Source organism: Gobio gobio (assembly GCF_949357685.1).
Source record: "Gobio gobio genome assembly, chromosome: 3".
Lineage (NCBI taxonomy): Eukaryota > Metazoa > Chordata > Actinopteri > Cypriniformes > Gobionidae > Gobio > Gobio gobio.
Window position 1 is genome coordinate 59766334 of NC_137099.1, and position 18585 is coordinate 59784918.

The 18585-nt window shown below is 37.8% G+C and overlaps 1 protein-coding gene across 2 annotated transcripts; it reads right to left on the reverse strand.

Annotated features, from left to right (window-relative positions):
- Positions 1-6885: 6885 nt before the first annotated feature.
- LOC307123488 (uncharacterized protein) lies at positions 6886-18486 on the reverse strand. 2 transcript variants are annotated; one of them, XR_013816172.1, is made up of 5 exons: positions 18315-18484; positions 9509-9895; positions 9304-9407; positions 7679-7784; positions 6886-7491 (listed from the first exon to the last, which is right to left on the reverse strand). XR_013816172.1 is itself a non-coding variant. In XM_079812034.1 (4 exons), the coding sequence occupies exons 1-4, from the start codon at positions 18421-18423 to the stop codon at positions 9213-9215; spliced, it is 621 nt and encodes a 206-aa protein (XP_079668160.1). In that variant the 5' UTR covers positions 18424-18486; the 3' UTR covers positions 8524-9212. The 2 variants fall into 2 exon arrangements, 1 of the variants encoding a protein (XP_079668160.1); XM_079812034.1 differs by lacking the exons at positions 6886-7491; positions 7679-7784 and adding an exon at positions 8524-9233 and having other exon boundaries at positions 18315-18486.
- Positions 18487-18585: the final 99 nt, after the last annotated feature.

Sequence of the window (18585 nt, forward strand, 5' to 3'; positions counted from 1 at the left end):
GGTATTGCTCATGGTTAGTTCATGTTGGTTATTATATTAACTTTACAAATAAGACCTTCATGCAAGTGTTACCATGATATCAAATATATAAATTCCATACAATTTAGAGTTTGACAGGGACTTTATCATTTCATTTCATTTCACTTCACTAGATTTATTTCCCCGAGCTAATAACACGAGGACGTGCTACACAGTAAAATCCCCAGAGTTAAATTAACACTGCTCAGAGAACATTTGGTCCCACTCTACAGAGTGTTAAAGTAACACTGAATCAGTGTTAAAGTTAATGAGATAATTGAGAGATTAATTAAGTGATAATTGACCATTAGTGGTGAACACCTGATGATAATGAGTAGAATCACTGAAGGAAAGAGAAAAAGAAAAACACAAGAACTACGACTGACTATTAAAAAGACATTCAATCTCTGAAGATCTCAGCAGAGGAGGATTAAACAACTCCACAAACAGCATTACCAGCTTCACACATTACTAACCAGACTGACTTTATTTCTATCAGATGACTACAGAAGCTCTTATTGAGGTTTAGATGTTGATGTTTTATTGAAAATTAAAGTTGTTTGAAGTTACCATTATTGTGATTAGTGTTTGCTTTAATTGGGCTCTTGACCCTTGACTTGCCAACATAAGTTTTTCTCTGGCTGCTGTAACTGTTCGTTACGGTGAAAATGGCAAGAAAATCTTGACGCTTGTTGTTTATGATACTGCTGTTATCATCATATAGTGCCTTATTTGCTGATCCCCTGAAAGTCATTGATTATAGGAGCATTGTGATTCTAGGGCAGAAGATCCAGCAATGTTATCATCAGATAAACTAAACAATTATCAAAAAAATTTTACGTAAGATTTGTACTGCGGTTTAATAACACATCACACAATAAGCACTTCTAACTCCTGCGAGTTTTACTCACACAGAGAGATCAAGAATCTGCCTATGAATCTCAACAATGGTGACATGCTTCATGCCACAATGCATTCTGGGTGCATCACGCAAAACTCATCTATGGCTCCCAGAATGCATTGTGGCATGAAGCATGTCACCATTGTTGAGATTCATAGGCAGATTCTTGATGTCTGTGTGTGAGTTCATCTCGCAGGAGTTAGAAACGATTAGTGTACAATCGGTTGCAAAACTTATTCAGCTTTTCTGATTAAAACAGTGTTGGATCTTTTCTAAAATCACAATAAAAAAAGTGAATAGTTTATTGCTCATACTCAGTCATAAAATCAATGAATTAAATCATTATACAATGATCATATTCTCATCATCGAGCAGCCGACAGCATCTGATTGTGTTTACTCTTGCTTTTCTTGCCATAGCAAACTCAGTTACAGCAGCCAGAGAAACACTAACGTTAAAACGTCATCAAACTGCCCAACTAAAGAAAACACTGATCACCATGATGGTCACATTAAAAACTAACAATTTTCACAACAAAATCAAACAAAACATTTGTTAATTCTCAATAAGAGACGTCTGACAGAAATAAAGTCAGTCTGGTTAGTAATGTGTGAAGCTGGTAATGCTGTTTGTGGAGTTGTTTAATCCTCCTCTGCTGAGATCTTCAGAGATTTAATGTCTTTTTTATAGTCAGTCGTAGTTCTTGTGTTTTTCTTTTTCTCTTTCCTTCAGTGATTCTACTCATTATCATCAGGTGTTCATCACTAATGGTCAATCATCACTTAATTAATCTCTTAATTATCTCATTAACTTTAACACTGATTCAGTGTTACTTTAACACTCTGTAGAGTGGGACCAAATGTTCTCTGAGCAGTGTTAATTTAACTCTGGGGATTTTACTGTGTATGGTCTTGGATAAAAACAAATTGAATGACATTGTCAGACTCAGAATGCTGCTGCTGAACTCAAGACTCGAGTTATGCTTTTATTATAATTAAGCATAACTTGCACGCTCCCGCAACCTTTACAGTAGCGTGGTGGAAGGATAAATATACATTTTCTGTATTAGCTTACCTGCTGATCGTGTAGTTTGAAAACTCGCGCGGCTAATTGCTGTGCTGTGTGCAGGCTGCGTGTATAGAGCTGAATAGGTAACTCCGCCTACCGATCCACCTCCGCCAAATTTTTTTTTTAAATAATACTTTTTGTAATATTGTTAGTGGTAAAATGGTATATAAGTGTATTGTTATTTATTAAAACATTTATAATAATAGTAATAAATATTATTTACTATTACCAGGGAGGGGCACATTACATTTTGAGACAAAAGGGGCAGGGGCTTGAGCCCCCCCCCCTTGTGCACGCCACTGGTCTGTGAGTTGCTTTGCAATTACAAATGTAAAATATGTCCACAATGAGCACATTTGAACTAGTTTTTAACCTTGAGGTTCCATGAACGTCTATATCGGACGTGCAGAACACGTCTAAAACAGACGTCATAAAAACTTTCATTCTGGCTCCTCAGTGGACGTCTTTTCAACGTACGCCTCTAGGGGCAAAGACATTGAAAAGACGTCTTTTGGACATAACTTTGCTCAGTGGGGCAGTGGGCGTTTTCACTGAAGTCTCACAGCAGACACGCCCCTTGAAACAGAGCATTCAGCCAGAAGGGTAATAACAGTACAGAAAAAATGCCTTTTATTTCTAAATTATGACATTTTTTTAATGTAATCATACTAACAATATAGTTACACCTCAGGAAACATTATAAAATAATAGAAAAATGCCATGCCATGGGACCTTTAAAAAGGTCAAGAGTCAAACTGCCCAACTAAAGCAAACAATATTATTCCAACCAAAATTCAACGTCTGCCCAACATCAAAATGTCAAACAAACTGTGTTTTTAGACATCAAACCAATTTTAATTTTCAACCAAAATCTACAGAGTCTACATCCTGTGCCTGCTGGGTAAACTCGAAATCTCCCTCTAGTTTTTAAAGGTCCCATGGCATGAAATTTTCATTTTATGAGGTTTTTCAACATTAATATGAGTTCCCCTAGCCTGAATATTGGCCCCAAGTGGACAGAAATGTTGCTCGGTGTAAACCCGAGTTCTGGCTGTCTTTCTCTGCCTTTGAGAAAATGACAGGCCAGACGAGCCAATCCTGAAGTCTCCTGTTATGACGTCCACACAGGAACGGTTTCCTCCCTTTCCTCCGCCCAGAGAATCTGCCACGCCCATGCAAACGCTCGAGAGATCATGGCTTGTGAACGAGTGAATGCTGGCAGTTTCTCAGTGTTTGGATGTACAAATGAAAATAGAAGTCTTTTTTCAGTTCCTTCTGATCTGTGATCAGTGATTTCTGATGTGTATCTAATTATTTATTATTCGTGCACACTCAGCGGCTTCTCTCTCTCCAGACAGAACGGTGTTTTCGTGTTTTCTATCTTGTGAGTCAGTGTTTTTGTACGTCCTCGTCGCGTCTATCTGTTCTAAAATGTGCATACAGTCGTTTCTGCTCAACATCGGCAGACTCACATCTCTTTAGAGATAAACCTCACGCACGCCGAAGCTCGGGCTGCACTGACCGGTCGGCCTTCAACATCCCCGACCCCCAGTACTGCATCTGGCCCACAGCGGAGGCACCAAACGCGGGTGAGATTAAGCAGAAGGGGGGTAAGCGTGAGCATATTCGGGCTAGCCAGCTTTCCCCACAATAAACTGGATTACATTCGATTACTGCTGTTGTGCTGTGTACTCAATGCGCGTCACTGACGCTTTTATTTTATTTTAAAAATAATGCTATTATCAACACTTACTTTTAAAGGTCCTGTTCTTCGTGATCCCATTTTTCAAACTTTAGTTAGTGTGTAATGTTGCTGTTAGAGCATAAATAATACCTGTAAAATTATAAAGCTCAAAGTTCAATGCCAAGCGAGATATTTTATTTAACAGAAGTTCCCTTTCAAAGCCTACAGCGAACGGCCGGTTTGGACTACATCCTGGTATTTCCTGCTTTAATTACGTCAGTAGAGCAGTTTGTTGACTAACCTCCGCCCACAAGAATACGCGAAAAAGGGGGCGTGGTCTTGTTGCTCCCTCGTGGAGAAGAGGAAGTGTTGGGTTGGGTTGGGTTCGGTTGCGTTTGTCGCCATCAGACGCTGTAATTTTCATCCCGGAGTCAAATCACCTTTGTTTGGCCTTCAGGGGCTGTAGTTTGAGCGCGTTCATCTCCCCGTTATGGTGAGAGGCGTGACCTTTCCGGGCAACGAGCGCTAAGCTGCTGTCGAATCACAACACGGGAACCGCTGGCACAATCAGAACTCGTTACGTATTTCTGAAGGAGGGACTTCATAGAACGAGGAAATTCTCAGGCCGTTTTGAGGACAGTGAAAACAGCGGTATACAGATAAGTAAATTGTGTGAAAAATACTGTGTTTTTTTACACATGAAACATGAACACATGTTATATTGCACACTGTAAACACAATCAAAGCTTCAAAAAAACACGAAAAACGGGACCTTTAACTCGTTCATCTCGACAGCTGTAATGGTACTTTGCATGTGTTACAAAGTTGGTAATAATGATGAAGACGGACTCGGTGTGACTGGGACTCGTGTTTATTCAGAACTCTCAGATACAAACACAATAAACTCGCGCTGACTGACAGCGCTCTCATAACTCAGTAGTTACTATAAATAACTGTGTTAGCAATCGCTGAGCTCAGTCTCTGGTCCATTAGTGATGTCCGGTTCGCGAACGATCTTTCTTTTGAACCAGTTCTTTTTAGTGAACCGAATCAGTTGTAAGAGTCGGTTTTGGTGCTAAGACAAAAGCTGAGATACACACCTCAGTAATTGAACAATAAAAGTCACTAATCTTGAGGAAAAGATCTCACAGAAACTGTGACAACACCCTGACAAACATTCCTCCCCCCTCGCCATTTTGCCCTCTCCTTGTCCTGGTTTCAAGTCACCAAATGCAGATATATCAGTGATGATGTATTTTGTAAATCTATTGTTTTATCCCTTTCATGTTTGATGTCTTTTTAAAGGTCTCAGTGCGAATGGTAAAATGGTCTCAGTTTCACTGCAGTCAATGGTAGTATTAGAAAGATTGGAAAACTAATGAGAATTCAGTCCTCCTTTGAGTAGTCTCTTCAAAGATATCTGATCCACTCCCCCAAAACCAGGTGGGGGTGTTGCAAATATTTACAGCCCTTTTGTTCTAGTTGGAGTATTTAAGGCTGGATGTTCTAACTCTCTGGGGGGAATACTCTGTAGCCAGACCCCCCGTGCAAACTGCATGTAGATGTGCCAGACATGATGACTCTTTTAAATTATTTTCATATTGCTTTGCAATTGTGTTTTATGTTTTTACGCTGATCAGTTGTGTACCATGGATTCTTGTTTACTTATTTACTTTTCCGGTCTGGCCAAAATAAATGTTAATCTTGATTTATTCTGTATCTTTCTGAAATCATTATTTTATTCATGTCCATGCGGGGTTTTGTAGGGGTTACCGCAGATCTCTCTGCCAGGGCAGGCCATACTGGGAACTCCATAGCGGGAGCATTGAGCCATGCATGAGGGAAAACCTGATTTCTGACCTGCCACTGTTATTATAAGTTGCAGTTTCCGTGACTATCACTAAAATTACATGTTTCACATGTGTGACTCACTTAGAGGTAAGATAGTTCACCCTGCAATCCTCTGTAATATCAGAACTGACTAATCTGTGACCGTTAGAGCAAGCGAAATCCGGACGCTTAGCCTATTTGAGACTCCGTGTCCCATGGAGGATATTAATATTTGAAAATAAGTGATACTATGAAAAATCATTGATCTAAATTAAATCGCAACTAATCTTCAAATCAGCTGATAAACTCTAAATGTAACACACTTTATGGAGTCAGATAGAATCGGAGTCAGATACAATTATTAATGGAGTCAGATTTAAAATGAGATATCAATAAATTAAAAGAACTTCACCTAAAGGCTGAAAAGGCTTACACGCAGAATTCCTTTTGACCACGTCATTAGTTTTCGGTTTTTGGGCTAATGGATGGAATTTTACACAGTTCACCAAATCGGACTGAATCGTTCTAAACGGTTCGCGTCTCCAGTCAGCGCTGATCCATAATTTACTAAAGTTACTAACTTTCTGACATGAGTGACAGCCCCTCCGACTAGAAATAAACTAATAACCTGAAGTATATGCTGTAACTACAACAGTTCAGACATGCTGAGAACTGATGTGAAGTGAACTCAGGTCCATCCGTCTCTCTGGCAGCAGCTCGTGCCTGCTCGTGCCTCGTAGACCTCGTTAAACCACGCCCCCTCCGCTCATTTCAAATGCAAAGATGTCAGCCAATCACAACAGTGGGCGTTTTTACTGAAGTCTCACAGCAGACACGCCTCTTGAAGCAGGGCATTCAGTCACAGGGCAAACATCAGTATAGAAAAAATGCCTTTTATTTCTAAATTATGACATTTTATGATGTAAAAGTCATACTAACAATAGAAGTACACCTCAGGAAACATTATAAAATAATAGAAAAATGCCATGCCATGGGACCTTTAAGAAAACACCCCATGTGTCACGAGTTCTTAAATGGTAAACCTACTTCCTCAAAGTGAGCATGTGCCCTTCACTAACCTTCTAGATGGAGGCACTTTGTGGTTATGTTGCTCACTTTTCAGTTTCATTTGGATCGACCGTTATTCAAGTGGCGTGGCATGCCTGTTATTCTTTGGCAATATATTATTTGCAGTGGTACTTTCTTAAGTGTAAAAAAAATACTGTATGTGTATCTTTTTTTTTTTGGATCTGACATTCTCTGATGATTACTTTAGTGGAATAAAATGCTGCTCTCTGCTGCATTCCTCTGGCTGCAGAAAATTTCAAAATCATGCATCAAGTACCCTGATGTAGATGTAATATGAAATAAATGCTTTGGTAATGATGGTTATTGACCATTTTATTATGTTTACATTACATTGACCATTTAAAGACAAAGCAATCCAACTCAAAGCATTTCACAGACAATCAATAACAGCATAATAAGGTGAATTATTGCATTCTGGGACACTTTAGACTTCTGTGGTTTACTGGCTCATCATAACAGCTAGAATAAGGTCAGACTGACATGAAGCTGCTGTGATGAAGCAAGACATGAACAGATCAGAGGTTTGGTCTCCCAGATCACCAAGCTAATGTTAGAAGTTTATTAAAGCAATACATTTAACAGTTTTACATTTTCATTTAATTTAATTAATTTCCATTTGTGGTTTTGTATGTTATAGAAAGTTATACAATTAAATCGATATCATGAAAGCAGTAAATGAAATTAAAGTAGGGGAGACCTCATTCAGAAATGTTACTATCATAATAAAATTGATTCCATTAAACAATACAATAAAAACATGCTCCCTTATTTCTCACAAATCCATTTTTTCTTGTCAGAGCATTTGAGATCATTCCAGTTGTTCAGGGTGTGTTTGTCTGGATTCAGTTCAATGCAGTCCTCATCTCCACCTGCATTGTTTGGTTCACCTCCATTCCAGAATCTGAATAACATGTGGCAAGAGTAAACTTAGCACTGAAGCAAGAGCAAAAGTAATGGAGAGAAGAGTTGTGTTTTGCTTAACAACCTTTGGTTGTGGTTTTTGTGGAAGAGTTGTGTATTCAGTTATTTTTATAGAGGTTGTGATGGTCTCATGTTTAAAATACATGTGTAATGGTTTTATCACTTACCCTTGATTCAGTGGTGAATTATCCACCCATTTCATTTTGCCCTCGTTCTCAATGTCAGTCAAACCAATCCACACTCTCTCCTTGATGAATGAAGATATGAACAGTGCTTAATTTGTAAAGTGGGAGGTCCCGGAGCGCAGAGGGGGGGTGGATCCGGCGACTCAAAACGCAGGTTGGAGGTAACGGAACAAAACATTTTTTACACTGCCTATAGCAGTGCTTCTCAATCTTTTTTCAATAACGTACCCCCTATCATTTTTTTTCTCAGCCAAGTTATTAAAAATCATTTGAGATAGAAATAAAAGTTATGACTATAGTGATATGCCCAGTCAGAATTATTAGATTTATTAAACAAATTAAAAACATTTGCAATAATAAACAATATCACTACCGATAACGAGCATCATATATAAATAAAATATAGGCCTATATTTTAAATATATATATATGTATTCGGGTGACATTATTTTTTTCCCACTTTCATTAAATTTTGCTTTGTAGAAAAAGCCTTTCTTTGAAACGAATTTCGTTTTGTATAAATTGTATATTCATTTTAGTAAATGTTGCATTAACTAATTGCTTGTATTTAATAAATAAAAAGCAAATATAACAGACAATATAATAACCGTGAAATGGAGGCACCGGTGCGCCGCGTTCAGTTGCATTGCGCGTGAACTGCAGCGCATCTAATCATAAATAAATTAAACTCAGCATAGGCCTATGCATACATTAGCCATTAAATATATTTGTTGCATTGGATGGTATCCTTTCTACAACAGACCAGGGATTTCTCGCGGCTCGCATCAGAAGAGCATTGCGTCAATAGACCGCAAAACAAACAAGGCCGCCTATAGCCTATTCAAGGCAATTTTTATTTTTATTTCAGAACATGCACTGCACGGGTGCGAAATGTAAAAAAATACACTGCATGAATTGTTTTCACAAGCAGTTATTTTTCGGAATATTAAATTAACCAAGAAAAAAAAGAAGAAAAACACTCCATCCAGATAAACAGCAACAGGCTATTGTGGGACTTAAATAAACACAATGAAATTTCATATAGTAGATACATTTCATATAAAACTATATAGTAGGCTATTTTAATGATGCACCAATAATCAACACAAACACATCAGGTCGTTATCCTATTTATCCAGAACGGCCCATACAGCATCGATAGTGCCCCCGGCCTCGATTCTGCTTCTTTCTCTACACCTCGTGTCCAGTGCATTTTTCTAACAGCGATCTCAAGGCTCGACAACAAGCGCGAATAGCATGTGTCACTTTAAGTGCTTCACCTTTCGTCGTCCCTCTCCCCTCCCCTTCCATAAAAAAACAAAAAAATGTATGGAACTTTCATAGGGAATAAATACGAACACAACCAATAACATTGAACACTACACAAATAGTATTTTTTTTTTTTTTTTAGACGATTAATTTGAATAGTGACATTTGAGGTGCCGGATTCAATAAAAAAGGTTCCGGATCCAACATCGGAGGTGCCGGAACATGTTCCGGCGTGTTCCGGCTCAAATTAAGCCCTGGATATGAACCTCTGTGTGTGAATAAAAACAGGAGTAAGTGTGATTCCTCTCATTCATGAACAGTCACTCACACAAACTCACCTGCTTCTCTTCAGTGTTGATAATGATCAGATCAGCTCCTCGATCCCTGCAGTACTGCCTGCTCTCAGACCAGCTCTTCAACTCACTGGATATGGTAAAAAACCCTGGACCACACAGATTGTCGTACATAAACACTTTGCAAAACTGTATACAGTAAAGATAAAAAAAGAAAAAAAGAAAAGAAAAAAAACAGTTGTGTACTAACCTCGTTTAGACACTTCTCTCATCAGTTCCTCACTCAAAGAGGTAACTTTTCTTTCTAACTCCAGTTTCTTCTGACTCAAAGAGTCAACTCTTCCCTGAAACTGACTTTTCTCAGCAGTGAGATCATTGACTCTGGTCTCCAGCTCCAGTTTCTTCTGACTCAAAGAGCTGAAGTTGTTCTTCAGTTGGTGTTTTTCAGTCATTAGATCAGTGTAATTGTCCTGTAAGCTGTTGATAGTGTGGTTGAACTCTTCAACTGTGTTCTTGGAACTCTTTAACAGGTCTCTCTCTGCTGTGATGGTGATGAGCTGCAGTATGACGAAGACCAGCAGAACAACACAAATGAGCCCGAGACACACTGTCATCAACACCAAACGCCTGCTTCCTCCTGACAAACACAGAGAAAACACACACATATCAGTGAATAGCTTTCATATTATTATAGTTAACCCATTTAATCCCATTTAATTAATAGTCTTCTGGCAACCCTGCAGATTGAACCATCTGCAGGAGTCCACTCTTACAAGAGCATTTCTTGGTGTACTTTTTATTTTAATAAATAATAATACAAAATATCAAAAGACATGGGATTCCTCTTAAGATCCATCAGTGGAAATAACACAGTAAATTCCCTGGTGTTGAATTAACACCGCTCGGTGTTCATATGGGAACCACCAGCAGGTGTTAAAGTAACACTGAAGCAGTGTTAGAGTTAATAAGATACTTAAGTGATTCATTGAGTGATGATTGTTTGATTATTTGAGACACCTGATGATAATGAGCAGAAACACTGAAGGACAGAGAAACACAACTACAGCCACAGATTAACTGAAAAGACATTAAATCTCTCTTAATATAGAACAGACTGACTTTATTTCTGTCATTTGTCTACAGTTATTTTTGAGAATTAACAGAGGTTTAGAGGTTGATGTTTTATGGGAATGATCAGTGTTTATTTTAGTTGGGCAGTTTGACTTGGCATTGTATGTCAGTTTGTGGTCTTAATAATAGTGATGGGCAGACCGAGGCTTCGTGAAGCACTGAAGCAGTTGAAGCAAATGTGTCATATTGTTTCGAAGCTTCGAATCAATCTGACACCCGTCTCTACGGCGACACCTAGTGGTCATTTCCATGTGTTGATCTGAAATACCTTGACAATGATCCATGTAAAAAAAAATGTTTTTAACATCTGTCTGACAACTACATGATCTTGGTTTTGTAACCTGTAGCCTCGTCATTGTAAAGAACTATATATTTTTTGTTTGTTATACAAAATGAACATTAATAAAATAAATAAAGCCACAATGTGTCACATTTGTCACAAAACATTTGTATTCAAAAATATGAATTGCTCTGCTGTTGAAGGACTCAGCTGACTTCTTTTTTTACATATAATTTCTCCAGCCTTTGAAAAAATCCTCTCACAAGGGACACTTGTTGCTGGCATGCACAAATATTTTTGGATGATGTAAATACATGGATGATGTATTGTTGCAGAAGGCTAGCTGCCTATCACAATACACACATCTCACTTTATTTGGTGCTTCCAAATGGAAATGCTCCCACACCACAGATGTACGGCATCTCTTGCGTGCAGCCTCCGTTTTTATATATTCTATTAATATATCTATCTATATATCACCTATGAATCTATATCTATATAGGCCTAATTCTATATATCTAACTTATGCTGTGCTATCTATCTGTCACTATCTAACTTAGCCTATATGAATGTGTCACTATATCTATCCTAACTATATGTCACTGTCTATACCTATCAGTCAATATATCTAATTTAAATCTAGCCTAAATATAACTAACCAAAGCGCACTATAAATCTCACTGCTATCACAAAATCACTGCTATCACAAAATCACTCTCCTCTCACAAAAACCCACGAGGTGAAGATTAGATACTTCACTTTTAAACTGTGGTGAATTAGGTTTATACAGATGTGTGACTGTGTGGCTTGTTCCCGCCCCCTTTAATCAACGCAGTTTCGGAAAGCACCACCTGATGAAACACTTTGTAGCTTCATTTAGCCATAGTCACGTGACATGGGTGTTTCGAATCACAGTTCGGAGCAGTGTTTCGAAACATCTGCGATTCGGGATCTCGGCAAAGCCCCGAAACGTCTGTTTCGCGTCTGCCATCCCTACTTAATAACAGAGTTTACTGGAACACGTAGCAAAGGAATGTGTTCCTTGCAAAGGAATCCATAAGCATAAATGATCAGGTGAAATAGTTATCATCATAAAGATTTTTTTTTTTTGAACAAACTAATCTTTGAGAAAAGTGGATAATAGAAAAGTTAATAAAAGTTGTTTTAATAGATTTTCACCATAAAAGCTTTACTGCCACAGATCAGTCATCCTAAATTTAGATTTTTAGATACATTTAGGGGGGAAAAGTTGTTTGCGCCCACAGACATCAAGAATCATCATATGAATCTCAACAATGGTGACATGCTGCAATGCATGCTGGGAGTCATGAGTGTTATCCTATGATGATTATATATCCCAGCATGCATTGCAGCATGAAGCATGTCATCGTCATTGAGATTAATATGCGGATTATTGATGTTTGTGTGGGTGTGCCTAAAGTGTTTTTCTTCACAATATATTTAAATAACAAATTTCAGAATATTTGATTTCTGGCAAGAAATGATTGCTGGTGAAAATCTACTATTAACAATTTGAAAATTAGATTTTTTATGTGTCAATTATCAGTCTCCTCTATGATGTTGAAAGATATATCATATAACCATCTTTGTTTACAGCTTCTTTCGCAACAAATTATGTGTTTGTGTTTGAGTAAACACTGTTACAAAGACCACAAACTGAAATCAATAGCCAAGAGTCAAACTGACCAACTAAATGAAACACTGATCACCATAATGGTGACCAAATATTTTCAATACAACATCAACCTTTAAACCTCTGTTAATTCTCAATAAGAACTTCTGTAGATGTCAGAAATGAAGTCAGTCTGGTTTGTAATAAGAGAGATTTAATTTCTTCTGTTGATTTCATCTAAAGCTGTGGCTGAAGTCAGTTGTAGTTCTTGTGTTTCTCTGTCCTTCAGTGATTCTGCTCATTATCATCAGGTGTCTTCAATAATCAAAAAATCATCAGTCAATGAATCACTTAAGTATCTTATTAACTCTAACACTGCTTCAGTGTTACTTTAACACCCTGCGGGTGGTTCCCATATGAACACCGAGCGGTGTTATTTCAACACCGGGGAATTTACTGTGAACGATAAAGAAGAAGAGGAACAAGAAGAGGAAGACAATCAAGAGAAACAAAAAAAGGGACAAAACGTACCTCTTTCTGTCCGGACGTTATTATTTGAAATTAAAAGGTTATTTAAAAAAAACAAATATCAGTCAAATCTGTTTTGGATTAAGTTGTTTTCAAATAAATATTTCCAAGTGATATCAGATTTTGTATGTGTTGTTTATTGTACTTACCCTGTAACTACATGAAACAAGAGAAGAACAATCACCACTTTAATTTACAGCCCGTAGATTCATACTGTGTTGCTATGGTGCGTGACTGCGTGTCTTGCTTGACTGCTCACTCGGACACGGCCTCCTCTATATTTTTTTTCTTTGTGTTGTAATAATTCTGCTCATTGTAAAAGTAAAATACAATAATTTTGTATCTGTAATCCCAGATTCATAATCTTCTGCTTACAACAGCGGTCGGGAACCTCTAGGCTCGCGAGCCATATGCCATTCAGTGAGCGCTTGTGGCTCGATGGCAGAAAAAAACAATCCAAACAATCACGATTTTGAAACCTTCATTTTCATCATTAATCAAAACTATTATTCGAAATGTAGGCTGTCAAGAAGGAGGCAAGATGGGCATTGTCTCTTAAAAAAACTGAAAGACACAATATATAATATTACAAAAAATAAAACTATATATATATATATATATATATATATATATATATATATATATATATATATATATATATATATATATATATATATATATATATATATATATATATATATATATATATATATATATATATATATATATATCATTAAAAAAGTATAAAAATCACTCATTTTTATAAAGTCACACTGTCCAAGAGCGACACCCGCAGGTAAAGTTACAGCAGGTTGCCTGAGCCCATTGATTTGAACACACCCATGAAAGTCGCACTATGATTGAACATCGGACAGCGTAGCGTGGCATGGGGATGTAATGACGTACCATTAATCGAACTATGTTCTGTAACATGTGAAACGGGAACATGAACGTAATATTCTAAAACCAACTCATGTAAACGCCTTAATCAGATTATTGTCTTATTCAGAATAAGGTCAATAATTAGATAACTGCTGTCCATGTAATATATTTGAAAAGCTCATTAAAAAATGGGTTTTGTGTCTGGTCACAATTGTGACCAGTGGTGCACAGAGAGTCTAGGTCTATGGTGTTAATGCATTTACAAAATGACAAACCTCCAGCAGTTAGTTTAAAGACTGGGTTAACTAGACGAAATTAGTGTTTTATTCCATTTACAAATAAGTAAACCTTGTCTGGCTTCCAGTTTCAAAAAGGACAAAATAGCATTCCTGTTTAGCCGAACCGCACAAATAATCAAATCAAATGCTGAAAGAATGATTTCCACCCCCAAATCATTCTTGTTGGCTATTGGCTGGAGCACTGTTTGTTGTGCTTCGTGGTCCAGACTGCACCAGTTTGTTTTTGTTGCAGTTTGTGGAGCTTAGTCGGACTACAGAGACCGTGTTTTTTTGCAGTGTGTTCAGGGGACAGGCAGCTAGTGGATAGTGAGGTGATGTTTGCTGTATGTGACAAAAAAATGTTGGCCTAAAAAACGTGTGACATTGCTTAGAGCACCTTTAAGCCGCGATTCCACCGCAGGCACTTTCCCCAGGAGCTAGGAACTTTGGGGTGGTACTCGGTGTGTTTCGACCGCAGGAACCAGGGTCTAAATTAAGTTCCGGGTATATATTTCCCCCTCCGAAAGTCCCTGCTCGCGAGGTAGTACTTTTTCAAAGTTCAGGAACTTTCGGGGGTGGGACTTGGCCGCTGAACATGCTGATTGGTTGAGCTCACGCAGCATTTTATTTCAAATTTCAGACAGATAGACAGATAGATAGACAGAAGTAAAGACAGATAGACAGACAGACAGACAGACAGACAGACAGACAGACAGATAGCCAGTGTGGTGGAAATTAATTTCCTTTCATGTAATGTATGTATTTGCATGACAACAAACAACTGATCTTAGTGGAAAATTCCTGTGTATGTGTGCTATCTCGTGTGTCAGAAGAAAGAAAAAAAATGAGCTGAAATTGTGTTTGCTACAAGATGTGTTAAAATCTACACCCTGCTATTTCTTAGAAGTGGCTCCTCTATCCGGGGCCCAGAGAATGAGAGATGGTCTTGTCTCCTCATATGGTATATATCTTCAATTTATTCAACATAACAGGAAAACAGCAGGATGAGGGGTAACATGGCATATAAGGCAGCTCGCACTGGGCAACCTGTCCTTCTCTGCAGAAACTTTGTCTGTATGTGAATGGCCTTCTTGCAAGAATAAAATACTTCAAAGACAAGTGGGTTTGGTTTTCATTGCAGTCTCACCACTAAAGAGATATTTTTCCACAACAACAGATAGACATACATACAGACAGACAGACAGACAGACAGACGGACAGACAGACCAAGATAGACAGACAGAAGTAAAGATAGACAGGCAGATAGACAGACAGAAGCAAAGATAGACAGACATACAGAAGTATATACAGACAGACAGAAGTATTTACAGACAGACATACAGACAGAAGTATAGACAGACAGCAGTATTTACAGACAGACAGAAAAATAGACAGACAGACAGATGTATAGACAGACATACAGACAAAAGTATTTACAGACCGACAGAAGTATAGACAGACATACAGACAGAAGTATTTACAGACAGACAGAAGTATAGACAGACAGATGTATACAGATAGACAGACAGAAGTATAGACAGACAGACAGACATAAGTATAGACAGACAGACAGACATACAGACAAAACTATGGACAGACGGACAGAAGTATAGACAGACAGATAGACAAAAGTATAGACAGACAGAAGTATATACAGACAGACAGAAGTTTAGATAGACAGACAGAAGTATAGACAGACAGACATAAGTATAGACAGACAGACAGACAGACAGACAGACAGACAGACAGACAGACAGACAGGAGTATGGACAGACAGAAGTATGGACAGACAGACATACAGACAAAACTATAGACAGACGGACAGAAGTATAGAGATAGACAAAAGTATAGACACACTGAAGTATTTACAGACAGACAGAAGTTTAGACAGACAGGCAGAAGTATAGACAGACAGTTATACAGACAGAAGTATAGACAGACAGACATACAGAATTAAAGACATAAAGACAGAAGTATATACATACAGACAGAAGTATAAACAGACAGAAGTATAGACAGACAGACAGACAGACAGAAGTATATACATACAGACAGAAGTATAAACAGACAGAAGTATAGACAGACAGACAGACAGACAGACAGAAGTATAGACAGACAGACAAACAGACAGAAGTATAGACAGACAGAAGTATAGACATACAGACAGATAGATAGACAGACAGACAGACGTATAGAAACACAGACAAAAGTATATACAGACAGACAGAAGTATAGACAGACAGAGAGATAGATAGACAGACAGACAGGCAGACAGAAGTAAAGATAGATAGACAGACAGACAGAAAGACAGAAGATAGACAGACGGCAGTATAAACAGATGGATTGACAGACAGAAGTATAGATAGACAGACAGACAGAGGGACAGACAGACAGTAGTATAGACAGACAGACAGACATACATAAGTAAAGATAGACAGACAGACAGACAGACAGACAGACAGACAGACAGAGAGAGCAGACATAAGTATAGACAGACAGACAGACAGACAGACAGACAGACAGACAAAAGTATAGACGGACAGAAGTATATACAGACAGACAGACAGACAGTCAAAAGTAAGACAAAAGTATAGACAGAGGGAGACATACAGAAGTATAGACAGACAGACAGACAGAGAGACAGACAGACAGACAGAAGTATAGACAGACAGACATACAGGCAGGCAGACAGACAGACAAAAGTATATACAGACAGACAGACAGACAGAGAGACAGACAGACAGTCAGTCAAAAGTATAGACAGACAAAAGTATTGAAAGAGAGAGACATACAGAAGTATAGACAGACGGACAAAAGTATAGACAGACAGAGAGACAAAAATATAGATATGTGGATTTCTGCTGAACCAACACAACAAAGTCAGTCATTTCAACTTTTTTCAAGTTATGTTTTTTACAGTGCAGACAGACAGTCAGAGAGACAGACAGACATAAGTATAGACATACAGACATACAGAAGTATAGACAGACAGACAGACAGACAGACAGACAGACAGACAGACAAAAGTAAAGATAGACAGACAGACAGACAGACAGACAGACAAAAGTATAGACAGACAGACATACAGAAGTATAGACAGACAGACAGACAGACAGACAGACAAAAGTAAAGATAGACAGACAGACAGACAGACAGACAGACAGACAGACAGACAGACAGACAGACAGACAGACAAAAGTATAGACAGACAGACATACAGAAGTATAGACAGACAAACAGACAGAAGTATAGACAGACAGACAGACAAAAGTAAAGATAGACAGACAGACAGACAGACAGACAGACAGACAGACAGACAGACAGACAGACAGACAGACAGACAAAAGTATAGACAGACAGACATACAGAAGTATAGACAGACAGACAGACAGACAGACATACAGAAGTATAGACAGACAGACAGACAAAAGTAAAGATAGACAGACAGACAGACAGACAGACAGACAGACAAAAGTATAGACAGACAGACATACAGAAGTATAGACAGACAGACATACAGAAGTATAGACAGACAGACAGACAGACAGACAGACAAAAGTACAGACAGACAGACAGACAGACAGACAGACAAAAGTATAGACAGACATACATACAGAAGTATAGACAGACATACAGACATACAGAAGTATAGACAGACAGACAAACAGACAGAAGTATAGATAGACAGACAGAAGTATAGACAGACAGACAGTAGATAGATAGATAGATAGATAGATAGATAGATAGATAGATAGATAGATAGATAGATAGATAGATAGATAGATAGATAGATAGATAGATAGATAGATAGATCTTAGAAAACGATCCTGTCATTTCTGAGCTTTGAAGTCATCATTGTGTTAAGATGGCAGTATCAGGAAATAAGTGACCAAACTATCCAAAAAAGTTTGAACTGCCCAGAACTCATGTAAACATCTTAAATTTGCATTATAAATGAACGTTAAGTTGCTTTGTAATACCACACTAAAATATGTGAGGAAAAATTGTGGTCACAATTGTGACCGGTTGGATTAAATGGGTTTCAAATCAACCTTTTTAGGTAATCTACCTGTGTCTTATAGTGCTTTCATATTCTTTTACAAGACAAACATTGATATAGCCTATGGTTAAATGACTAAAGATGAACACATTGAAAAAGTAAATTAAATCAAAACATTAATACTAAAGCAGAAACATTGACATAGCCAATTGTTCTTAGAAAAAAATATTTGAAATTGTATGTGACACTTCCTCAAACATTGACACCATTAATAACATGATCTGCGACACCAGACAACCGCCTTTAAAGTCATTTTCTGCTTACTGCGCTTTTCATCTTTTCCTCCTTCCTGACCGTTACTCTGTGTTCGGGGTCCAGTTGTGTCCTCAATATCTCTGCGTTCAACATTTTGATAAATGTCCTCTGAATCCATTATTCACTGTTTCTGACAGCACGTCTTCACAGATGAGTTGTGTTCTTTAAAATGATGATGTGTTTTTAATGATAAATGTGTTTTTACAGTATAGTGTTAAACCTTCACAGGAAGTGGTTTCATTTCACACTAGCCTTCAGCAAGAATTAAGACTTGTAATTC